Source organism: Abramis brama, assembly GCF_963993115.1.
Source record: "Abramis brama genome assembly, chromosome: 18".
Lineage (NCBI taxonomy): Eukaryota > Metazoa > Chordata > Actinopteri > Cypriniformes > Leuciscidae > Abramis > Abramis brama.
In genome coordinates, this window is record NC_139980.1 from 229,551 (window position 1) to 254,793 (window position 25,243).

General features: G+C 44.5%; 3 protein-coding genes across 4 annotated transcripts in view; 1 reads left to right on the forward strand and 2 right to left on the reverse strand.

Annotated features, from left to right (window-relative positions):
* The window catches only part of rpf2 (ribosome production factor 2 homolog), a 223,885-nt gene that overhangs the window by 113,385 nt on the left and 85,257 nt on the right, over positions 1–25,243 (reverse strand). The gene's annotated exons all lie outside the window — the stretch shown is intronic.
* Positions 36–8,099, forward strand: pcare2 (photoreceptor cilium actin regulator 2). Its single transcript, XM_084091607.1, has 2 exons — positions 36–2,856; positions 7,467–8,099. The coding sequence occupies exons 1-2, from the start codon at positions 275–277 to the stop codon at positions 7,525–7,527; spliced, it is 2,643 nt and encodes an 880-aa protein (XP_083947733.1). The 5' UTR covers positions 36–274; the 3' UTR covers positions 7,528–8,099.
* LOC311068863 (NACHT, LRR and PYD domains-containing protein 1 homolog) lies at positions 9,289–25,146 on the reverse strand. 2 transcript variants are annotated; one of them, XM_084091615.1, is made up of 4 exons: positions 25,035–25,146; positions 11,103–11,133; positions 11,018–11,042; positions 9,289–10,601 (listed from the first exon to the last, which is right to left on the reverse strand). In XM_084091615.1, exons 2-4 carry the CDS (start codon positions 11,113–11,115, stop codon positions 9,722–9,724), a joined length of 918 nt encoding a protein of 305 aa, XP_083947741.1. In that variant the 5' UTR covers positions 11,116–11,133; positions 25,035–25,146; the 3' UTR covers positions 9,289–9,721. The 2 variants fall into 2 exon arrangements, with proteins under 2 accessions (XP_083947741.1, XP_083947740.1); XM_084091614.1 differs by having other exon boundaries at positions 11,018–11,133.

Genomic DNA, 25,243 nt, shown 5'->3' on the forward strand with positions numbered 1-25,243 from the left:
TTAAGCATGCGCTTTATTCCTGTAGCGTGATTGTGTGTGTGTGTGTGTGTGTGGGAAAGACTGGAAGCTTCAATCCTGGGCTCTCTATGGCATACAAAACCAACTGGCCAGCGGTAATAAGTAGAGGAAGACAGGGATTGTGGACAGGGACAGTAAAGGACAACGGGACACAATTGGTATGGTACGTAAACAAGAACCAAGTTGAGGTTTTCTGACACATCACTCTCAAATCTGCAGTCAATCAAAAGAAAAGGAACAGGATTCTCCCATCAACATGGGGTGCTCTCCTTCTAAAGGTCAACTCTTCAGCAAAAAAGCTTTGCTGTCTGGATCACCGGAAAGCCAGAAAAATGCTGACCTGCCCTGTGATGGGGCACAACTGCAAATCAAAGCAGAGATAAACACTGGTTCAGAAGGACTAGAGATACAAGAAAATGCTAAACACATTCAAGGTAAGAGATCCTCAGTCGATGATGTAGTTTGTGACGCCGCTGTGACAGTCGAAGAAGATGCTTCTGAGAAGATGCTAGATGAGGTCCGCTCTCAGGATGAACAGAGTGCACAAGAGGGCCTCTTAGAATACCAGAAAGAAGGAATAGAGGAGGTACGGACAAAAGATAAGCAAGGAAAGCGGAGGAGGCAGAGGAAACAAAGACTAAGAAAAAATTCCTATGCGCAGTCAAAGGCAGAGTTCATACTGAAAGCCCACCAAGCAGCCTATGCGTACCTGAACCCCAGCATTTCCAAATACGAGTCTCTTTTAGGGCTTGTGGGCCAGGCTGCTAAGACCCATCTCTCCATACAGACCGCAGTAGCGGCAGCAGTCTTGCACTACGAAGAGATCAACCAGGCTTTGGAGGAAATAGCCACTGAAGGTGAGCAGCTGCTGAGGGAACATGGACACAACATGAAGTGGCCCGCTTTACTTAAAGACTATCCACCTACGACCAAACCAAGCAACGACCTGAACCAGCTTCCCTCCGAACTGCTGCAGCACATGCTTCTCCACTCCACAGTTCAGATGATCTCAGTGGGAGACTCTGTGAAGTGCCTGGGTGACGCAGCCTTAAAGGAGCTAGCTGACTACATTGGGTCCCTGTCTGAGGTCTTAGGAGAGAAGCTGCTGGCTAAGCATGTGGCCGAGGAGCGCCTGAAGCAGGTTCTGTCCCGTGTGGAAGCTGCTGCCCTCAGGAAGCCAGGCCCAGAGGACTCTGCGCTGCACAGTGAGGACAGTGGCATAGGTGCGGACAACGAGTGCCAGAATGGCTTCCGTCGGAATAGAGGGAGCTCGGGATCAGGAGCAAATGCTGGACTAACATCTGTCTTTACCACCGGCTGCTCTCCAGATCAGCAGCTCCTGAACGCCAATGAGGAAGGCACAGACAATGATGATGATGATGACGATGATGATGATGATGATGCAGAACTTGAGGATGATGTCAGTGGAAAAGATGAGGTGGGGAGGTTGACTGACAAGACAAGGGGAACAATGTGTGGTTCTTCTGAAGCAAACTCCAGCTTTCCCCCAGATCAGGGTGGCCTTCAAAACCAAGATCAAGTCAAGACCAGTAACTTGAAAAGGAAAATCAGACGGCCAAAAACCGCAGACAATACCTTTCAGATGAAACTAAAACACCGCCATTTAAGACGACCAAAGCGCTCGCAATCCGCCGAGTGCTTGTGTAGCAAAGCGGAAGAATCAGATCCTAATGAGGAACAAGGAAACCCGAGGAACATGCACTGGAGGAGAAAAAATAATCTCCCTGAAGATCATGGAGGCCGTGTACGGACAAAGATGGGAAGAGGTTCATCTGTAGGACAGTGCTCAGCAAGGTACTACGGCCTCCAGTACGGCAGCAAAGGGCCTTTCAGGGCAGTGCGATCTAGCTCTCCTCCAAAGTTTACTCCAGAACCACCGGGGCGACATGCTGTCAAGAGGCTCATTAATACGTTTAGCCAAGGGGTGGAGGATAATTCAAGACAAAGTCCTGTAGACCAAAGACCGGTGAGAGTTAGGGGCAACAAGAAATGCTCTCTCCCACTGCTGCAAACCAGCAGAGAAGCACTTACCACCAGTAGGACCATCAAGAGTAGCATCCGTTCGTTTGAGCCCAGACCGGCTGACAAACCTGAGCATCTGGATATAGACAGCCTCCCGCCTCCACCCCCAGAAATGCTCATGGACAACACATTTGAAAGCAGCGTAGGGTTTCCCGCTGAGGACCGGGCTCGTGATTCACAGTGCAGAGGGCAGCGACTCCGCACTTTAACACAAAGAGAGACTGCTCCCCCCATCAGGGCACACATGCAGAGAGCAACTGCTCAGCCACTGAGGTCGGATGCTTTGCAGGGATCCTGCATTGAACAGGAATACAATGCAGGTTTGCGAGGTTCTGCGCCTCATCAAGGATGCAAGACCCACAATGAGGGCGAGACCACAACTATGCACTCGAAAGGTTTCCCCCCAACGACCCCCCCTGTCTCAAGGACACGGCTTCCACCCTCCTGTCCCACTTTGCACCACCCAGTGCCAAGCCCTCCATCCACGACCTGCCCCCCGACTGGGAAGTGGACTCCATCAAACACCTCCAGTGTTTTTGGCTCTCAAGCTTATTTTGAAGCCCGGGCTGTGTTCTGTCAGGAGAACCCGCCACTCCCTTACACGTGGACACCTTCATGTACATCTACATTGCCTCGGCCTTGGGGAGAACCTGCCAGACCTCGCCTTCAAACCTCTCTCATGGGACGCCGTCCGTCGGGTCATAGGTCATCCCACAGTGAGCCGCCACAGTCATTGCCTGATGCCAAACAGCAACAGGGTCCGGGCAGTGACGACACACCTTCGACCAGTGAGGGGTGAGTACCTTCCAGCGTCATTCCTTGTGATGAAATATGTAGCAAATCTATGACACAACAAAAGTCTGAATACAAAAAGACAAAACAGGTAGAACATGACTGAGCCTGTTGAATCAGATTTTGCCAATCTTTATAACCAGGGCTGGAATTGGCTGAGATTCACTGGGGAGACTCTAGTTGGGAAGATGTTTATATTTACTTTTATCATTTTTTTTAAATACTTTCAATGGTTTTTTTGATGTGTTTAATTAGATCTTTTTATTGTGCATCAAGACAGTCATATGAAAGGTCAATAAACAACATTTATGAATTGTGTGTGGCACAAACTCTTCTTCATTCAAGAGTATCTCTGCTTGGAGATAATTACCCGTTTAAATCTGGCCAAATTAAAGATACATTTCTTCAGTTTCACAGACATGGCTTGAAGTAGTCCAAGACTAAAATGCAAGTTTGAGCTGTCTGAACTGAAAGCAACTTGTAAGCAATCTTAAAATATATCAGTGCCAATGTTTTGTCTCAAGATGCACATCAGGAATGTTTCATTGTGTAAGAATCTGCATATGTACATGCAGAATTTAACAGGCGACACAAACCTATAAAGTAGAAAAGGTGTAGAATGTTTTGAATGGTGAATTCTCAGTTTAGTGCTTTGAATATAAACAATTATTAAACACATTTAAAGATGAATCCAGTTTTAAGGGAAAGGGGAGTTAATGTGCATTATACAATTAAAATAATTTGGATAATGCTTCTAGAATACATAATAATATTATTGAATAATATTTGTTTGTGGATGTTACCATAGACATTGGTGTTTAAATATGTATGTATTCTATTATAAGAATTCTCAGAAATAATTTCGACTGTATTTCAACAGTTTAATAATACTTACTAAAACATTTTTGAAGAAAAATGTAAACAGTATTAATAAGTTGATCTCCCCCTCCTTCTCACAACCTGCTTCCTCACATGAGGTTATGATGCTGCTTTTACTCAATGAACTGCACAATCCTGGAAATTAAGAATCACAACTTTTTTGTTTAAAAAACTGAGATCACGATTCTGAATAGACAACTAAACAAAATAGCATATAATTTACTAGAGGTTCTGACAAAATGTTAATTGCTGCAGTCTGTTTAAAAATAAAATGAATGAATTCAAATTGTTTTAATCAGTTTGAATAAATGATTTAATGATTAACTTCTCTTGTTTCAGTACTGGATGAATCAGTGATTTTAAAAATCTATTGAATGAATGATTCAATGGCAAAAAAAAAAATTAACAGTCACTTGTCGCCACCTACTGGTGTAACAATATAATTGAAACAATCTTTATTTGAAGCGTCAAGTTACTTTGAAAAGGCACTATTTTAGGATTTGCTCTATTTTAATCGCTACCATAGCCATCAGTGTTCATATCCGAACTATAAACTTTTATTCCAGTACTTCTGTGATAATTTGAATTATTGTAAGAAATATTGATACAGTTGAAAAGACTGTTTGTGAAGCTGTTTCATATCTATAGGCTAACTGCTCTCTTTGGGTCAGCGCCAACACAGAGCTGAATGTTCACCGTGATCGTACTTGTCAAAGCTTTAATAGACGAATCATTGTCATTTAGGAATAAGATTGCGCGGGCGTTTGATCTTCTAATGATTAATCGTGCAGCTCTACTATGTGTCTCATAACGGAAACACAGTCTCTTTTCAGGCAAGAAATCATTATTACACAGAGTTTGCATTACATCTGATTAAACCTGGATAATTTCAGATAGCCTAAGTAAATACGGTTTTATCCATATCAAATTTAAAGTCTATTAAAGTAACAATTTCGGCTAAAATCTCAGTTCAGCCCACTTTGTGCTGAATTCGTATAACTTTCATAGGCTATTAAGTGAATAAAATATAGAAATCCTTTTAATTTCCTTAAAAAAATCCACCCAGTTTGAACCGGAACGCCGCCCTCATTAACATAACTGGATCTGTTTAGTGCAGCTATAGTTACTGTATCAGCTATTTGCTTATAGCCAGTTCTCGGTAAACAAACTCTCATCTCCCTTCCTCACCTTCAGGGTTTCTCGTTGAACTAGTTTGACCGAGAACGAAAGAACATGTTTGTAATTGTACAGATTCCCACTGTCTTGCCATTACAACTGATTTCATCACCCCAGTCCTGCCTGCACTGTCAAGAATATGCTGTAACCATCTGATATGTAATCAAATCTTACGTTTATAAGAAATTAATGTATTTGGCATGCAGCAGCTGTGTTTACCACATTACTGTACCTGAAGCGCTGCAGAAACAACTAAAAATCAACAACAAAAACTCAACTCTTTATCAACAGAGTGATTCACAGTGATCTCTGGTTTTCTATGAACATAAAATAGTCATTCTGAATCTAAGTTCTGACTGGATGAGTTGTGTTTGTGCTGACAAGCTCACCTTATTTAAATATGACAATTTACCATGTTTCCTGGTAACCGTAAACTGCCCACAGTCTCACAACTGCACTTCATGGCAGATACTCCAACTAATAATGTTTGCAAATGCATTTATTTATTGAACTTTGGTGTCTTTTATCATTTTACAGCACCTGAGGCATTTCTGTCTGACGCCCTCAATATTTTAAAGGTCTCTGAGCCATGAAAAATAAATGATCTTGCATCACGTAAACTTTTTAACTTTAATATTTCAACTTTTCAATCAAGGGGAAACCCCTGCAGAAAACCAGAAGGACTGGGAAACTCTGTTATGATTGCACATTATTCAGGCTACGAACACACACACACGGGCTTGCTGAGATGACCAGATAAAGGCAGTCGCTGGGGAAGTTCATGAAGACAGTGGAAAGCTCTTCTCACATGTTTCTCTGAGTCTTCCCGAGGGTTGGAGAGCTGCTAATCTGATCAGTGTTAATCTGAGCTCAGCGTAATCCCTGTAGAAGAGCATCTGTGTGGATCCACTGACTCACCTGCCCTACATTCACCATCTGTGTGTCCATACACACTCCTACACACACACACACACCTGCTGAACACAGTCAACACACTGTAAACCAGCCTGATGTAATGGTAAAAGACTTCGGTAAAAATGCTACAGTGAAAAACGTTGAACAGAAAGTTTCTGTGCAGTGAATGACTGTGATAGATCTAACCGTACATTTCATTTCATTTTACTATAAAATGCCGTTAAATTTACAGTTTTTGGAAGTGAAAAAGAACGTCATTGTATAATTTACAGTAAAAAAAACCCAACAATTCCCTGCGTGACACTTCACGTTTGATGTATTTTCGTTGAAATAACTGTTTCTTCATAGTTTTTCAGATTTTTTTCTAATCGGTTTTGTACATTAGGGTTTTAATGTCGTTAAATTAACGTTTATTGCATTTTTAAATTTCATGTGTTTTGATCATGTGTGTTGCATGATGGTGTTCAGTGTTTGTGTGAATGACACTATATATTAATATGAACTTCCTCAGCGAGTGGAAAAGCTGCTTGTGATGAGCTTTGACTGATCATGTGAATCTCCACTGGGATTGGAAGTTTTCAGTGTATTTTAATTTAAGTTGAGTTAGGGCTGTGCAATTAATTGAATTTCAATTTCGATTTTGGCTCCCAATGATCACCAAAATAGTACAATCGAGTAAAAACGACTATTTTGCCATGTTCTGTTTTGCAATAACGCTCTTATTTTGTCTTGTGTTCTAAATGACACACACACACACACACACACACACACACACACACACGCCCCTCCCGAAGCCATAAACTCTCTCAGCTTGAAGGTTTAAACTGATAAGACTTAAAGAAGTGAAAATAATCAACTTTAGTTGCGATGCAATGCTGGCCCGATTGTGCTGTGAATGCTCTGTCATGTCCCCATTTAGAGAGACGGAGAGAGAGACGGTTTGTGAAATTGCATCTTGGTGAAAGTTTTTAAATGATTGATTTGATTTTATAATCTGTGTGGATTAATTTAGGCGACTCATACAATCTACTTGCTAAAGTGAATCAATGTTTGCGGGGGAATTTTCCGCATTATAAGTGGTAGAGCTGCGGGAATTATTAAAATACACATTTAAGTATTATCTGCTATATCATTTTAATAGTTCAAAAAGTACAATAAATGTTAAAATTTCGATTTTTTTTAAGAATTGTTGAAAGGTGTCTTTAATAAATGCAACAAATTCCCAAAGTCATGTGAAATAATCGTGTTACATAATCGTGATTTCAATACTGACCAAAATAATCGTGATTATAATTTATCTATAATCGAGAAGCCCTAAGTCGAGTCTGTAAAACCTGAAATGTTGCTACCGTATTTTCTACGGTAAACTTCTGGCAACCACCGCTACCTGGTGTTTTACCCTAAATTTAACAGATTTTTTGTTTTACAGTGTAGGCGAGGCTATTATTAATCCTAAAGCACCTGTCGGGCTACACTGGCCACAGTCGTCCTCAGGCTTCTGCCCAGTGCAAGCCGCTCTTAATCGTAGGATTCCTGCAGATCTTAACGTATTCAAATAACTTCCCACTGTGTGAGCGCTCAGAGAAGTGTGCTTGTTTTCTGGAGTTTTCCTATATCTGTTTGTGTGTGTGTGTTTTCTCCAGCACGCTGAGAGCGGATCTGAACACACACGGCCGGGCGGACGACACACACCAGCTGGACTAGGCCTGTTCTCCCTACGCAGATCTGGGACATTCCAGGAAACTTTTCCTGATAAACATCAACACCATCATCAACATCAACTTAAGAGCTTAGAAGTGTAAAAATAACACTGTGTAAATGTATTACTCTGTTAATCTCTTATTTAATATTTGTATTACTCTGTTAATCTCTTATTTAATATTTGTATTACTCTGTTAATCTCTTATTTAAGTGTGTGTTCACCTCTCTGTTTGTAGCCTGATCTTTCTATGGTTTTGATACGTAACACAGAGGAAAGGTGTTTCAGTTAATCCTTCTGTAAGACGGCTCATCATACTCTCTCCTCATCATCCTCTCTCCTCATCATCATCATCCTCTCTCCTCATCATCCTCTCTCCTCATTTATCAGGAGCTGTTATTGTGACTTACTTTAGAAATATCTAATCCTATCATTTAACAGTGTGTCTCCTTCATAAACTTACGCTTATTCTGTGGTCATGTGTGATCATAGTCCGTCTGTGTGGAAGACGCTGAGCCCTTCAGAGTTCTGAATGATCTTCTGTTGTGATCTTCACAATAAAGCTGTTGTAAACACACACACTTCTGCAGTTTCCAGTAATACACCAATATCTCACACTTGTTCTCTGTGGAAACAATAAAATCACTGCGGTATTTCATCTGACGGACTCACCAGCGCCCCCTGTGTGTGTGTGTGCGTGTGGTGAGTCTCTATCTGTCAGCGCCACCTGATGGACAGCAGTGAGAAACACACTTCAGACTGAGTTTCTATCTGTGTGTGTGTGTGTGTGTGTGTGTGTGTGAGTGTGTGTGTGTGTGTGTGTGAGAGAGAGTCTATCTCTGTGTGTGTGTGTGTGTGTGTGTGTGTGTGTGAGAGAGAGAGAGTCTTATCTGTGTGTGTGTGTGTGTGTGTGTGACAGAGAGTCTCTATGTGTGTGTGTGTGTGTGTGTGTGTGTGAGATTCTATGTGCGTTTGGTTTATATTACATCGTGGGAACCAAATGTCCCCACAAGGATAGTAAAACCCCCCATGAGGGGAATGGGTTAATAAACATACTAAATTATATATTTTTGAAAATGTAAAAAATGCAGAAAGTTTTCTGTGATGGGTAGGTTTAGGGGTAGGGTTAGTGTGTATGTGAGTGTGTGTGTGTGTGTGTGTGTGTGTGTGTGTGATGGGTAGGTTTAGGGGTAGGGTTAGTGTAAGGAGAGAGAAGATACAGTTTGTACAGTATAAAAACCATTAAGTCTATGGAGAGTCCCCACAAAGATAGTGAACCAGACGTGTGTGTGTGTGTGTATGTGAGAGAGAGAGAGAGAGAGTCTCTATCTGTGTGTGTGTGTGTGTGTGTGTATGTGTGTGCGTGTGTATGTTTGCAATGAATATGTTGTGAAATGAATTTTATATACTGTATATGTGTCATAATGATGCACCTTACTAGAGTGGCTCTATAATCTCGTTTTATTTAGATGCAATGACAATAAAGGCGTTCTTTGAAGGACATGAAGCTCGGAGTACATATTCTTCACTGAGAAATATCTGTGCTTCAGCATTATTATACAACACATCATATTTCAGCTGTCTTCTATCAGGACAAATAAATGAACGGATCATAAGGACACAGAAATGGAGGTAGTGACACAGAAGTGGCTCAACTTACCCAACTTTAGGGGTTAAGTATGTTGTTGCAGAACGTCTACCATTCAGAATATTTCCATGCAGTGAAATATCAAAAAATCACAACATAAAATTCTGAGACAACAAAATAAAGTTTACAAAAAATGGCTTTTATTAAATAAAGACAATATTATTGTTCCTCATTGCAGCTGGATTATATATGCCACAACTATCCTTTTTAGAAAATTCTACATTTCATAGTTTATGGCTAATTTTTCACAAAGAAAAATGTTACATTTACAAACTAATGAGACTAATGACTAAATATTGAAAAAGAATGAAAGGTTAAAACTAAATAAAGAAAATCCTAGAAAATAATTACTGGAACAGATCTTTCTCATGCTCTCCTGACTGGTTAAACTCTGTGTGATTTCTGAATATTGTTCCTCATTAATTAGTTTCTGCTGACACAGTTTATCTGCAATGATCTGGACATTTTTAACCCCCGGAATGAGATCTGGCCAATGCTTATCGAAATATCTTGCTTTATCTTCTTCACTATTCAGACGCAGCTCGACTCTCTTATGGACGAATCAGATCAAGTTCATCTTTCTTAATGGTTGCAGTCCAGACGGTCTTCTGATCCTCTTCTCTGAGAAGAGTCACTTGCAGATCATTCTTCAGACGAGTGTTGACCTTGAAGAAGTTTGGGGGAGTTTCTCTTCTGAATGAGATGCCTTCATTGGGATGGATCAAGGCACCAGGAATGGTCAGGAAGTGTGGCGTCTTCATCCGGAACGGCCTGTCAGGTTTGGGATGCTTGATTGGGTCATTTGACTTTTCAGTCTTCTCAACTTTTTCTTTTTCATAATCATCATATGGAAAGAAGTAGATAAACAGAATGAGAGGATCTTTAGAGCGCATGTAGAGAAGAAGATCGCAGTGTTCGTACAGTCGCTTTATCCGACTTATAATCACTGTTGCGGTAGAGAAGGATGGTTGGAGGATCTTAGCATGGAATCGGGTCAGCTGCACCGGTTCTGTGGTTATTCCCTCGTCTTCTACGGTGAGGACTTTCACAGCAGCTTTGAGAGAGGGGTCAGACTCTCCTAAACAGGCGTAATGGGGCAGATGAACTTCCTCCAGTTTCCCTGAGATTACCGTCAGGTCAATCACTGGAGCGATCCGGCTGCACTGCAGCTTCCCCAGCTCTCCGTTGAGGAAGGCTCCGCCTACGGCCCGGTACTGAAGGGTGACGACACAGTCACAGACCCAGCGCATTCTGGTCCTGACACACTCGTAACGGCCTGGGTCAGTGCCTACCATGAACTTTGACCCTCCTTCATCTGTACAGGCCGACGGCTCAATCTGAAGCCACTGATCAGAGTCGGCTATATGGACACAAGACTGGCAGGTCAGCAGCGGGCGACTGTCGAGCCCAGAGGGTTTGGGCTGAGAGGACCTGTGGAGAACCAGAAGAAGCCAGAAGCAAAGAGTCAGCTGGTTCTTATGCAGTTCATTGTTGAATAAACTAATAAATAAAAGTTGCCGGTGACTTTAACTGCGTTAGTAGTTATTTAATAGTATTTTTTTTTTACTTTCTAATAATTCAACGGACTGGAGTCAATTATTCCTTACATAATGGATGAAAATTACATTCAATAATTTTTTTTAAAAAAATTTAAGAATTCATATGAACTGTATTTACTTGCTTCTTCATCTGACTAATCGAAAAAATAATCGACAAATTAAAGCATTATCAAAATAATCATTTGTTCTAGCCCTATTGCAAATCTCATCTCTCTGTGTGAATTCAGTGTGTTTTTGACTCTTATAGAGAAGTTAAATCACCCACTATATGTTTATGTTTACACTCACCTGGGGTCAGAGGTCACTGCTTCATCACTGAATTTAGGAGGCTTCACAGACACACAGCTGGGTTCTGGAGATGAAGATCTCTCTCTGTTCTCCATCATGAGAAACCCAGTTCAGATCTGCATATGGAAACAAAGATAACAAATCATACATAATATAATTATTCCTGTAAATTACGTGAAAACAGGAATGAGGGGATGAGGAGGAGGGAGGGTCGAGCTAACCTCCGTTTTGTCTGACAATACTACGAACGTCAACAAGAAGTGACGTCACCCAACATCGCTTAGAGCAGCTTTAATATTATTCAACAATATTATTGATCTGCCTGCATCTTATTTATTATTATTATACATTTTCATATTGAAGGTGGAAAAATCCATTTTAATGTAACAATGAAACTTCTCACTAAAGTTGATTGTCTGTGAATCGACGCCTACAGAAGCGCGGTAGTGTTTTTAGTCCGATTCCGTTTCGCCCGATGCCTTTTAGTCTGAAGGCTTTTAGTCCGAGTCCGTTTCGCCCGATGCCTTTTAGTCTGAAGCCTTTTAGTCCGAGTCCGTTTCGCCCGATGCCTTTTAGTCTGAAGGCTTTTAGTCCGAGTCCGTTTCGCCCGATGCCTTTTAGTCTGAAGCCTTTTAGTCCGAGTCCGTTTCGCCCGATGCCTTTTAGTCTGAAGCCTTTTAGTCCGAGTCCGTTTCGCCCGAAGCCTTTTAGTCCGAGTCCGTTTCGCCCGATGCCTTTTAGTCCGAGTCTGTTTCGCCCACAGCCTTTTAGTCCGAGTCCGTTTCGCCCGATGCCTTTTAGTCCGAGTCCGTTTCGGCCGAAGCCTTTTAGTCCGAGTCTGTTTCGCCCGAAGTCTTTTAGTCTGAAGCCTTTTAGTCCGAGTCCGTTTCGCCCGAAGCCTTTTAGTCCGAGTCTGTTTCGCCCGAAGCCTTTTAGTCCGAGTCTGTTTCGCCCGAAGTCTTTTAGTCTGAAGCCTTTTAGTCCGAGTCCGTTTCGCCCGATGCCTTTTAGTCCGAGTCCGTTTCGCCCGAAGCCTTTTAGTCCGAGTCCGATTCGCCCGATGCCTTTTAGTCCGAGTCCGTTTCGCCCGATGCCTTTTAGTCCGAGTCCGTTTCGCCCGATGCCTTTTAGTCCGAGTCCGTTTCGCCCGATGCCTTTTAGTCCGAGTCCGTTTCGCCCGAAGCCTTTTAGTCCGAGTCCGTTTCGCCCGAAGCCTTTTAGTCCGAGTCCGTTTCGCCCGATGCCTTTTAGTCCGAGTCCGTTTCGCCCGAAGCCTTTTAGTCCGAGTCCGTTTCGCCCGAAGCCTTTTAGTCCGAAGCCTTTTAGTCCGAGTCCGTTTCGCCCGAAGCCTTTTAGTCCGAGTCCGTTTCGCCCGATGCCTTTTAGTCCGAGTCCGTTTCGCCCGAAGCCTTTTAGTCCGAGTCCGATTCGCCCGATGCCTTTTAGTCGCCCGATGCCTTTTAGTCCGAGTCCGTTTCGCCCGATGCCTTTTAGTCCGAGTCCATTTCGCCCGATGCCTTTTAGTCCGAGTCCGTTTCGCCCGAAGCCTTTTAGTCTGAAGCCTTTTAGTCCGAGTCCGTTTCGCCCGATGCCTTTTAGTCTGAAGCCTTTTAGTCCGAGTCCGTTTCGCCCGATGCCTTTTAGTCCGAGTCCGTTTCGCCCGAAGCCTTTTAGTCTGAAGCCTTTTAGTCCGAGTCCGTTTCGCCCGAAGCCTTTTAGTCCGAGTCCGATTCGCCCGAAGCCTTTTAGTCTGAAGCCTTTTAGTCCGAGTCCGTTTCGCCCGATGCCTTTTAGTCCGAGTCCGTTTCGCCCGAAGCCTTTTAGTCTGAAGCCTTTTAGTCCGAGTCCGTTTCGCCCAATGCCTTTTAGTCCGAGTCCGTTTCGCCCGAAGCCTTTTATGGCGCTTTTCCACTACACAGTACCAGCTCGCCTCGGCTCGGCTCGACTCGACTCGACTCGGCTCTGTTTGGTTTTCCACTGTGTAAAAGTTGTACCTGTACCGGCTTCCAGGTACTTTTTTTCGTACCACCTCCGGCGAGGTTCTAAGCGAGCTGAGGCGATACTAAAATGTGACGTGAAAACAAGGCAGACTGCTGATTGGTCAGAGAGAATCGTCACTATTCACTGCGTCATCATTGCACGCGCCAGACGGAGTATCCCGAATAAAAAAACAGCAAAAACAAAAGCAAAAACATCCAAAAACAGCATACACTCGATTTCCTCCATTGTCCTGTGTGTGTGGTAGCGGGTGTGTCTCGCGAGTCTCGCGTAAAAGATTAAGTCACTGCAGTTTCCTGCCGCGTCGCTATGACGACCAGGTACTATTGTGGAGGTACTATCTGCAATGGAAAACGGAGCGAAAAGCGAGCCGAGCCGAGCTGAGTCGAGGCGAGGCGAGTCGAGTCGAGCCGGTACTGGTAATGGAAAAGCGCCATTAGTCTGAAGCCTTTTAGTCCGAGTCCGTTTCGCCCGATGCCTTTTAGTCCGAGTCCGTTTCGCCCCAAGCCTTTTAGTCCGAGTCCGTTTCGCCCGATGCCTTTTAGTCCGAGTCCGTTTCGCCCGATGCCTTTTAGTCTGAAGCCTTTTAGTCCGAGTCCGTTTCGCCCGATGCCTTTTAGTCCGAGTCCGTTTCGCCCGATGCCTTTTAGTCCGAGTCCGTTTCGCCCGAAGCCTTTTAGTCCGAGTCCGTTTCGCCCGAAGCCTTTTAGTCCGAGTCCGTTTCGCCCGATGCCTTTTAGTCCGAGTCCGTTTCGCCCGAAGCCTTTTAGTCCGAGTCCGTTTCGCCCGAAGCCTTTTAGTCCGAAGCCTTTTAGTCCGAGTCCGTTTCGCCCGAAGCCTTTTAGTCCGAGTCCGTTTCGCCCGATGCCTTTTAGTCCGAGTCCGTTTCGCCCGAAGCCTTTTAGTCCGAGTCCGATTCGCCCGATGCCTTTTAGTCGCCCGATGCCTTTTAGTCCGAGTCCGTTTCGCCCGATGCCTTTTAGTCCGAGTCCATTTCGCCCGATGCCTTTTAGTCCGAGTCCGTTTCGCCCGAAGCCTTTTAGTCTGAAGCCTTTTAGTCCGAGTCCGTTTCGCCCGATGCCTTTTAGTCTGAAGCCTTTTAGTCCGAGTCCGTTTCGCCCGATGCCTTTTAGTCCGAGTCCGTTTCGCCCGAAGCCTTTTAGTCTGAAGCCTTTTAGTCCGAGTCCGTTTCGCCCGAAGCCTTTTAGTCCGAGTCCGATTCGCCCGAAGCCTTTTAGTCTGAAGCCTTTTAGTCCGAGTCCGTTTCGCCCGATGCCTTTTAGTCCGAGTCCGTTTCGCCCGAAGCCTTTTAGTCTGAAGCCTTTTAGTCCGAGTCCGTTTCGCCCAATGCCTTTTAGTCCGAGTCCGTTTCGCCCGAAGCCTTTTATGGCGCTTTTCCACTACACAGTACCAGCTCGCCTCGGCTCGGCTCGACTCGACTCGACTCGGCTCTGTTTGGTTTTCCACTGTGTAAAAGTTGTACCTGTACCGGCTTCCAGGTACTTTTTTTCGTACCACCTCCGGCGAGGTTCTAAGCGAGCTGAGGCGATACTAAAATGTGACGTGAAAACAAGGCAGACTGCTGATTGGTCAGAGAGAATCGTCACTATTCACTGCGTCATCATTGCACGCGCCAGACGGAGTATCCCGAATAAAAAAACAGCAAAAACAAAAGCAAAAACATCCAAAAACAGCATACACTCGATTTCCTCCATTGTCCTGTGTGTGTGGTAGCGGGTGTGTCTCGCGAGTCTCGCGTAAAAGATTAAGTCACTGCAGTTTCCTGCCGCGTCGCTATGACGACCAGGTACTATTGTGGAGGTACTATCTGCAATGGAAAACGGAGCGAAAAGCGAGCCGAGCCGAGCTGAGTCGAGGCGAGGCGAGTCGAGTCGAGCCGGTACTGGTAATGGAAAAGCGCCATTAGTCTGAAGCCTTTTAGTCCGAGTCCGTTTCGCCCGATGCCTTTTAGTCCGAGTCCGTTTCGCCCCAAGCCTTTTAGTCCGAGTCCGTTTCGCCCGATGCCTTTTAGTCCGAGTCCGTTTCGCCCGATGCCTTTTAGTCTGAAGCCTTTTAGTCCGAGTCCGTTTCGCCCGATGCCTTTTAGTCCGAGTCCGTTTCGCCCGATGCCTTTTAGTCCGAGTCCGTTTCGCCCGATGCCTTTTAGTCTGAAGCCTTTTAGTCCGAGTCCGTTTCGCCCGATGCCTTTTAGTCCGAGTCCGTTTCGCCCGATGCCTTTTAGTCCGAGTCCGTTTCACCCGATGCCTTTTAGTCCGAGTCCGTTTCGCCTGATGCCTTTTAGTCTGAAGCCTTTTAGTCCGAGTCCATTTCGCCCGATGCCTTTTAGTCCGAGTCCGTTTCGCCCGATGCCTTTTAGTCCGAGTCCGTTTCGCCCGATGCCTTTTAGTCCGAGTCCGTTTCGCCCGATGCCTTTTAGTCCGAGTCCGTTTCGCCTGAAGCCTTTTAGTCCGAGTCCGTTTCGCCGTCTTTTAGTCTTTGTCTGAGGCTGTTTCGTCTGATGCCTTTTAGTCTGAAGCCTTTTAGTCTGAAGCCTTTTAGTCTGAAGCCTTTTAGTCCGAGTCCGTTTCGCCCCATGCTTTTTAGTCTGAAGCCTTTTAGTCCGAGTCCGTTTTGCCCGATGCCTTTTAGTCCGAGTCCGTTTCACCGTCTTTTAGTCTTTGTCTGAGGCTGTTTCGTCTGATGCCTTTTAGTCTGAAGCCTTTTAGTCCGAGTCCGTTTCGCCCGATGCCTTTTAGTCCGAGTCCGTTTCTCCCGATGCCTTTTAGTCTGAAGCCTTTTAGTCCGAGTCCGTTTCGCCCGATGCCTTTTAGTCCGAGTCCGTTTCTCCCGATGCCTTTTAGTCTGAAGCCTTTTAGTCCGAGTCCGTTTCGCCCGATGCCTTTTAGTCCGAGTCCGTTTCGCCCGAAGCCTTTTAGTCCGAGTCCGTTTCGCCCGAAGCCTTTTAGTCCGAGTCCGTTTCGCCCGATGCCTTTTAGTCCGAGTCCGTTTCGCCCGATGCCTTTTAGTCCGAGTCCGGGCGATGCCTTTTAGTCCGAGTCCGTTTCGCCCGATGCCTTTTAGTCCGAGTCCGTTTCGCCCGAAGCCTTTTAGTCCGAGTCCGTTTCGCCCGAAGCCTTTTAGTCTGAAGCCTTTTAGTCCGAGTCCGTTTCGCCCGATGCCTTTTAGTCTGAAGCCTTTTAGTCCGAGTCCGTTTCGCCCGATGCCTTTTAGTCCGAGTCCGTTTCGCCCGAAGCCTTTTAGTCTGAAGCCTTTTAGTCCGAGTCCGTTTCGCCCGAAGCCTTTTAGTCCGAGTCCGATTCGCCCGAAGCCTTTTAGTCTGAAGCCTTTTAGTCCGAGTCCGTTTCGCCCGATGCCTTTTAGTCCGAGTCCGTTTCGCCCGAAGCCTTTTAGTCTGAAGCCTTTTAGTCCGAGTCCGTTTCGCCCAATGCCTTTTAGTCCGAGTCCGTTTCGCCCGAAGCCTTTTATGGCGCTTTTCCACTACACAGTACCAGCTCGCCTCGGCTCGGCTCGACTCGACTCGACTCGGCTCTGTTTGGTTTTCCACTGTGTAAAAGTTGTACCTGTACCGGCTTCCAGGTACTTTTTTTCGTACCACCTCCGGCGAGGTTCTAAGCGAGCTGAGGCGATACTAAAATGTGACGTGAAAACAAGGCAGACTGCTGATTGGTCAGAGAGAATCATTACTATTCACTGCGTCATCATTGCACGCGCCGGACGGAGTATCCCGAATAAAAAAACAGCAAAAACAAAAGCAAAAACATCCAAAAACAGCATACACTCGATTTCCTCCATTGTCCTGTGTGTGTGGTAGCGGGTGTGTCTCGCGAGTCTCGCGTAAAAGATTAAGTCACTGCAGTTTCCTGCCGCGTCGCTATGACGACCAGGTACTATTGTGGAGGTACTATCTGCAATGGAAAACGGAGCGAAAAGCGAGCCGAGCCGAGCTGAGTCGAGGCGAGTCGAGTCGAGCCGGTACTGGTAATGGAAAAGCGCCATTAGTCTGAAGCCTTTTAGTCCGAGTCCGTTTCGCCCGATGCCTTTTAGTCCGAGTCCGTTTCGCCCCAAGCCTTTTAGTCCGAGTCCGTTTCGCCCGATGCCTTTTAGTCCGAGTCCGTTTCGCCCGATGCCTTTTAGTCTGAAGCCTTTTAGTCCGAGTCCGTTTCGCCCGATGCCTTTTAGTCCGAGTCCGTTTCGCCCGATGCCTTTTAGTCCGAGTCCGTTTCGCCCGATGCCTTTTAGTCTGAAGCCTTTTAGTCCGAGTCCGTTTCGCCCGATGCCTTTTAGTCCGAGTCCGTTTCGCCCGAAGCCTTTTAGTCCGAGTCCGTTTCGCCCGATGCCTTTTAGTCCGAGTCCGTTTCGCCCGAAGCCTTTTAGTCCGAGTCCGTTTCGCCCGAAGCCTTTTAGTCCGAGTCCGTTTCGCCCGAAGCCTTTTAGTCCGAGTCCGTTTCGCCCGAAGCCTTTTAGTCCGAGTCCGTTTCGCCCGATGCCTTTTAGTCCGAGTCCGTTTCGCCCGAAGCCTTTTAGTCCGAGTCCGTTTCGCCCGATGCCTTTTAGTCCGAGTCCGTTTCGCCCGAAGCCTTTTAGTCCGAGTCCGTTTCGCCCGATGCCTTTTAGTCCGAGTCCGTTTCGCCCGATGCCTTTTAGTCTGAAGCCTTTTAGTCCGAGTCCGTTTCGCCCGAAGCCTTTTAGTCCGAGTCCGTTTCGCCCGATGCCTTTTAGGGCTGTCAACGAATATTCTAAATTCGAATATATATTCGAATAGTTTAAAAAAACAGAAATTCGAATGTGAAAATTAATATTCGAATGTGGAAAAACCATAACGCCCGCGGTAGCAGAGGCGCGCCTGTCTGCTTTGCGAGTGGGCGCGCTGCTTGAGGGGTCAGGGACAGGTCACAGGAAGAAGCGTTAACGGTAAACAGAAACATTACTAAAGAGTAGGCTACTGTACTGACTGAATAGATATTGCACAGCATGAATAAGGTAGGTTAGATACAGCAGTTCCATGCACTGCAGGCTTCCACTGGTTTGATTATTTACCGTTTCATGTCAAGGAAAAGTTCAATTTTTACCACAGCACAGCTCGCTCGGAGCGCTCAATGTCGGATTCGCGTCTAGTTGGACTCTTGAACATTTTGAATTCGCGCGTCAAAAGCAAAAGTTTGATGCGCGGAGAGCGTGACGCCTCATTCGCGCCACAAGACCTCCAGACGCGCGTAAACGCGTCTTTACATCGACTTAACGTTGAAATCACTCGCGCCAGACGCTCTATTCGCGTTTGGTGTGTGAACGCAGCGGGTGAGGGCGAGAGAGAGATGAGTGCCTGCGAGTGAGCGAGCGAGAGTGAGGTCTGCGGTCTTGGCCATTAGGAGATTTACTTGTTTGTTTTTGTGTAGGTAATACGTTGTCAAATATGTTTAAACTTAAATAAACTACCTATACAAGTAGTTATGTCTCTTTGTATTAATTTGTCCTGTTATTGACGTAATGTGCGTCATTGACAAAATGGCAACCAGATGTTCGAATAGTTCGAATATTCGTGTTTTTTAGAGGGAATATTCGAACGTCATTTTTGAGCAATTTTGACAGCCCTAATGCCTTTTAGTCAGACTCCGTTTCGCCCGATGCCTTTTAGTCCGAGTCCGTTTCGCCCGAAGCCTTTTAGTCCGAGTCCGTCCGTTTCCGTCTTTTAGTCTTTGTCTGAGGCTGTTTCGTCTGATGCCTAATTGCACAAGACCTGACACCTGACATTGTTTTTCCTGAGGCCTGAAGCTTTTCAGTCTGAGGAGCGATGCCATTTTGTCCAATGACTGAAGCCTTTTAGTCTGAGGCATGATGCCTTGTCTTCATATGGCTGAGGTCTGAGGATGTCCTAAAATCTACACGGTATGCACGGCAAATTTAAAATCTTGCATAACAATACAATGAATGATGTATTTCCGTAGCCTATACTGATTGGATGACGGTCATTGAATGGATGATAAAGGCGTACACACTAAGAGATTCAGTTTCACGGCAGTTTGACAACATTTCGACGATGGATTTCAATCGCAAAGGAAAGGTTTTTACTACTTGATATGCTGTTGACTCTGACTCTTGCTATTTTAAAACATTATTCACAATGCTAAAACTTTTTTTTAGATCAAGTTATTTTAAGAAACCAAACTAAACGAATTAGTTTAAGTGATAAAATACTATTATAGTCCATATACTATTTGGCTCTGTTAACGGTAGAAAACGTGGTAAATGTTTTATTTCTTATTTAATTTAAAGGTAACACTGTAGAGTGCTGACACTATAAATCTTGCTATTTTAAAACATTATTCACAATGTTATATTGTAACAACTGTCTTTCCTAGTAACTTTAAAGTATTTTTAGGTCAAATTATTTTAAGAAACATGACTGAACAAACTAGTTTAAGTAATAAAAAAGTTTATATATACTACCAATTGACTCTGTTGACACTAATAACTGTGGTAAATGTATTTCTGATTTAACTTAACCGTAGAATGTTAACACAGTGACTTACTATTTTAAAACATTAGTGACAATGTTAAATTTTAACGTTGTAATTTTCTTAATTGTAAACTTGTAATTTTCATTGTATGTGGTACAGACCGAGTCCGTTTCGCCCGATGCCTTTTAGTCTGAAGGCTTTTAGTCCGAGTCCGTTTCGCCCGATGCCTTTTAGTCTGAAGCCTTTTAGTCCGAGTCCGTTTCGCCCGATGCCTTTTAGTCTGAAGCCTTTTAGTCCGAGTCCGTTTCGCCCGAAGCCTTTTAGTCCGAGTCCGTTTCGCCCGATGCCTTTTAGTCCGAGTCTGTTTCGCCCACAGCCTTTTAGTCCGAGTCCGTTTCGCCCGATGCCTTTTAGTCCGAGTCCGTTTCGGCCGAAGCCTTTTAGTCCGAGTCTGTTTCGCCCGAAGTCTTTTAGTCTGAAGCCTTTTAGTCCGAGTCCGTTTCGCCCGAAGCCTTTTAGTCCGAGTCTGTTTCGCCCGAAGCCTTTTAGTCCGAGTCTGTTTCGCCCGAAGTCTTTTAGTCTGAAGCCTTTTAGTCCGAGTCCGTTTCGCCCGATGCCTTTTAGTCCGAGTCCGTTTCGCCCGAAGCCTTTTAGTCCGAGTCCGATTCGCCCGATGCCTTTTAGTCCGAGTCCGTTTCGCCCGATGCCTTTTAGTCCGAGTCCGGGCGATGCCTTTTAGTCCGAGTCCGTTTCGCCCGATGCCTTTTAGTCCGAGTCCGTTTCGCCCGAAGCCTTTTAGTCCGAGTCCGTTTCGCCCGAAGCCTTTTAGTCTGAAGCCTTTTAGTCCGAGTCCGTTTCGCCCGATGCCTTTTAGTCTGAAGCCTTTTAGTCCGAGTCCGTTTCGCCCGATGCCTTTTAGTCCGAGTCCGTTTCGCCCGAAGCCTTTTAGTCTGAAGCCTTTTAGTCCGAGTCCGTTTCGCCCGAAGCCTTTTAGTCCGAGTCCGATTCGCCCGAAGCCTTTTAGTCTGAAGCCTTTTAGTCCGAGTCCGTTTCGCCCGATGCCTTTTAGTCCGAGTCCGTTTCGCCCGAAGCCTTTTAGTCTGAAGCCTTTTAGTCCGAGTCCGTTTCGCCCAATGCCTTTTAGTCCGAGTCCGTTTCGCCCGAAGCCTTTTATGGCGCTTTTCCACTACACAGTACCAGCTCGCCTCGGCTCGGCTCGACTCGACTCGACTCGGCTCTGTTTGGTTTTCCACTGTGTAAAAGTTGTACCTGTACCGGCTTCCAGGTACTTTTTTTCGTACCACCTCCGGCGAGGTTCTAAGCGAGCTGAGGCGATACTAAAATGTGACGTGAAAACAAGGCAGACTGCTGATTGGTCAGAGAGAATCATTACTATTCACTGCGTCATCATTGCACGCGCCGGACGGAGTATCCCGAATAAAAAAACAGCAAAAACAAAAGCAAAAACATCCAAAAACAGCATACACTCGATTTCCTCCATTGTCCTGTGTGTGTGGTAGCGGGTGTGTCTCGCGAGTCTCGCGTAAAAGATTAAGTCACTGCAGTTTCCTGCCGCGTCGCTATGACGACCAGGTACTATTGTGGAGGTACTATCTGCAATGGAAAACGGAGCGAAAAGCGAGCCGAGCCGAGCTGAGTCGAGGCGAGTCGAGTCGAGCCGGTACTGGTAATGGAAAAGCGCCATTAGTCTGAAGCCTTTTAGTCCGAGTCCGTTTCGCCCGATGCCTTTTAGTCCGAGTCCGTTTCGCCCCAAGCCTTTTAGTCCGAGTCCGTTTCGCCCGATGCCTTTTAGTCCGAGTCCGTTTCGCCCGATGCCTTTTAGTCTGAAGCCTTTTAGTCCGAGTCCGTTTCGCCCGATGCCTTTTAGTCCGAGTCCGTTTCGCCCGATGCCTTTTAGTCCGAGTCCGTTTCGCCCGATGCCTTTTAGTCTGAAGCCTTTTAGTCCGAGTCCGTTTCGCCCGATGCCTTTTAGTCCGAGTCCGTTTCGCCCGAAGCCTTTTAGTCCGAGTCCGTTTCGCCCGATGCCTTTTAGTCCGAGTCCGTTTCGCCCGAAGCCTTTTAGTCCGAGTCCGTTTCGCCCGAAGCCTTTTAGTCCGAGTCCGTTTCGCCCGAAGCCTTTTAGTCCGAGTCCGTTTCGCCCGAAGCCTTTTAGTCCGAGTCCGTTTCGCCCGATGCCTTTTAGTCCGAGTCCGTTTCGCCCGAAGCCTTTTAGTCCGAGTCCGTTTCGCCCGATGCCTTTTAGTCCGAGTCCGTTTCGCCCGAAGCCTTTTAGTCCGAGTCCGTTTCGCCCGATGCCTTTTAGTCCGAGTCCGTTTCGCCCGATGCCTTTTAGTCTGAAGCCTTTTAGTCCGAGTCCGTTTCGCCCGAAGCCTTTTAGTCCGAGTCCGTTTCGCCCGATGCCTTTTAGGGCTGTCAACGAATATTCTAAATTCGAATATATATTCGAATAGTTTAAAAAAACAGAAATTCGAATGTGAAAATTAATATTCGAATGTGGAAAAACCATAACGCCCGCGGTAGCAGAGGCGCGGCTGTCTGCTTTGCGAGTGGGCGCGCTGCTTGAGGGGTCAGGGACAGGTCACAGGAAGAAGCGTTAACGGTAAACAGAAACATTACTAAAGAGTAGGCTACTGTACTGACTGAATAGATATTGCACAGCATGAATAAGGTAGGTTAGATACAGCAGTTCCATGCACTGCAGGCTTCCACTGGTTTGATTATTTACCGTTTCATGTCAAGGAAAAGTTCAATTTTTACCACAGCACAGCTCGCTCGGAGCGCTCAATGTCGGATTCGCGTCTAGTTGGACTCTTGAACATTTTGAATTCGCGCGTCAAAAGCAAAAGTTTGATGCGCGGAGAGCGTGACGCCTCATTCGCGCCACAAGACCTCCAGACGCGCGTAAACGCGTCTTTACATCGACTTAACGTTGAAATCACTCGCGCCAGACGCTCTATTCGCGTTTGGTGTGTGAACGCAGCGGGTGAGGGCGAGAGAGAGATGAGTGCCTGCGAGTGAGCGAGCGAGAGTGAGGTCTGCGGTCTTGGCCATTAGGAGATTTACTTGTTTGTTTTTGTGTAGGTAATACGTTGTCAAATATGTTTAAACTTAAATAAACTACCTATACAAGTAGTTATGTCTCTTTGTATTAATTTGTCCTGTTATTGACGTAATGTGCGTCATTGACAAAATGGCAACCAGATGTTCGAATAGTTCGAATATTCGTGTTTTTTAGAGGGAATATTCGAACGTCATTTTTGAGCAATTTTGACAGCCCTAATGCCTTTTAGTCAGACTCCGTTTCGCCCGATGCCTTTTAGTCCGAGTCCGTTTCGCCCGAAGCCTTTTAGTCCGAGTCCGTCCGTTTCCGTCTTTTAGTCTTTGTCTGAGGCTGTTTCGTCTGATGCCTAATTGCACAAGACCTGACACCTGACATTGTTTTTCCTGAGGCCTGAAGCTTTTCAGTCTGAGGAGCGATGCCATTTTGTCCAATGACTGAAGCCTTTTAGTCTGAGGCATGATGCCTTGTCTTCATATGGCTGAGGTCTGAGGATGTCCTAAAATCTACACGGTATGCACGGCAAATTTAAAATCTTGCATAACAATACAATGAATGATGTATTTCCGTAGCCTATACTGATTGGATGACGGTCATTGAATGGATGATAAAGGCGTACACACTAAGAGATTCAGTTTCACGGCAGTTTGACAACATTTCGACGATGGATTTCAATCGCAAAGGAAAGGTTTTTACTACTTGATATGCTGTTGACTCTGACTCTTGCTATTTTAAAACATTATTCACAATGCTAAAACTTTTTTTTAGATCAAGTTATTTTAAGAAACCAAACTAAACGAATTAGTTTAAGTGATAAAATACTATTATAGTCCATATACTATTTGGCTCTGTTAACGGTAGAAAACGTGGTAAATGTTTTATTTCTTATTTAATTTAAAGGTAACACTGTAGAGTGCTGACACTATAAATCTTGCTATTTTAAAACATTATTCACAATGTTATATTGTAACAACTGTCTTTCCTAGTAACTTTAAAGTATTTTTAGGTCAAATTATTTTAAGAAACATGACTGAACAAACTAGTTTAAGTAATAAAAAAGTTTATATATACTACCAATTGACTCTGTTGACACTAATAACTGTGGTAAATGTATTTCTGATTTAACTTAACCGTAGAATGTTAACACAGTGACTTACTATTTTAAAACATTAGTGACAATGTTAAATTTTAACGTTGTAATTTTCTTAATTGTAAACTTGTAATTTTCATTGTATGTGGTACAGACCATTTTTAATGAGTTACAGACACATCCATTTTAAATTAATTCCAATTTAACATGGTGTTGTCAGTTAGCGCTTAATGATCGGTTAATTGGTGTCTGTTAACAGTCCTGGAAAAATTGTACAACAGATCCAGATTTACATATAAAAGATGCAAATGTAAGTATAAAGAAGTCAGAAGTACAAATTTGGGCAATTTGCAGCACATCAGTTGATCTGTACAAAGGCAAAAGAGCAATGGCAGACTTATGCTTTAAAATGAAAATGAGAATAGGAATGTTATAGTTTGAGTTGTTCATGGGCTATTGCAAGCCGTGGTGGGCTGGGTGCTGATACATTTTCAACATATTGACCTTTGAAACTAAATTACTGATTGCTTCGTAACGGCTGAAACTGTTATACTGTTAACTTCTTTCTTCTGGCTTTTTAAGTTTAACAAAAAGTCTGTAATGGTCTACGAATGTCTGTAGTCCAGAGGGGTTCATGAAAGATGTAATTGTGGGACTTGTGCTAAAGGGATCATTATGTTTATTTCTGGGGTTTCCTGACATGTATTTATTATTAATTATATTGATTTTAACATATGTAGGTTTCAACCTACATATGATATCCATCATATGCAGGTTGCACTTGTTTGATAACAATCATGTTTTTTTTTTTTTTTATCAACACTTTGTTACACGAAAAAGTATAACTATCTATTTTTTACTATTGTTTTCTATTTACAGATGCAGTGAGGACAAATGCCCATAAAGATGGCTGCAACTTGCTCCTGACAGGGATGGAGGAAAGAAGGAAAGAGCAAAATCTAACAACGTGCTTAATGCATAATTTACTTTGAGCAACCTTTTTATATTTGTAATTAGTTAAAGAAGGCTTTTAAGATGTCTTCATACTTGTGTTAATATGTTCTTCATATTTTCTGGCCTTGGTTTTTATATCATTTGCAACAATTATTATGGGATCAATATAAAAAGATGTTTTAAATTTATTTTATTCAAAAGTTAGTATATACGTGTTGGATTGAGTTTTGCATCTTCTTTCATAAGCGTCTCCGGCTGGATCTGAGCAGAACTGGCCCGCGTGTGTTCTGCTGTCTGGGCCACTTTACATGCGTCACATACAGTTCATACTGGAGGATCGAGTTTAATATGATGGCGACGCGAAAACATTGTACAATAATATGGCATGATATCAGAAGCAGATAGATGAGATGAACTTACCGTAGTGTGATATAAATGACAGTTTCAAGACTTCTGAAGGTGAGTTTGCGTTTCCTGGATCTTTTTTAACTTTCGGTTTCTGCTCAGAATGCGCATGCGCAGAGGCCTCGGGGCAACAACAAATCTGCTGCGTTCGAAACCGCATACTTCCCTACTATTTAGTATGGGAAAAAGAGTAGGCGAGCGAAAAAGTATGTACGCATCCAAAA

Coding starts and splice junctions, on each gene's coding strand:
- pcare2 (XM_084091607.1), top strand. CDS start 275: ATGGGGTGCTCTCCTTCTAAAGGTCAACTCTTCAGCAAAAAAGCTTTG. Junction 2,857..7,466: donor ACACCTTCGACCAGTGAGGG/GTGAGTACCTTC, acceptor TGTTTTCTCCAG/CACGCTGAGAGCGGATCTGA.
- LOC311068863 (XM_084091614.1), bottom strand. CDS start 11,115: ATGATGGAGAACAGAGAGAGATCTTCATCTCCAGAACCCAGCTGTGTG. Junction 10,602..11,017: donor GCAGTGACCTCTGACCCCAG/GTGAGTGTAAAC, acceptor GGTTCTCCACAG/GTCCTCTCAGCCCAAACCCT.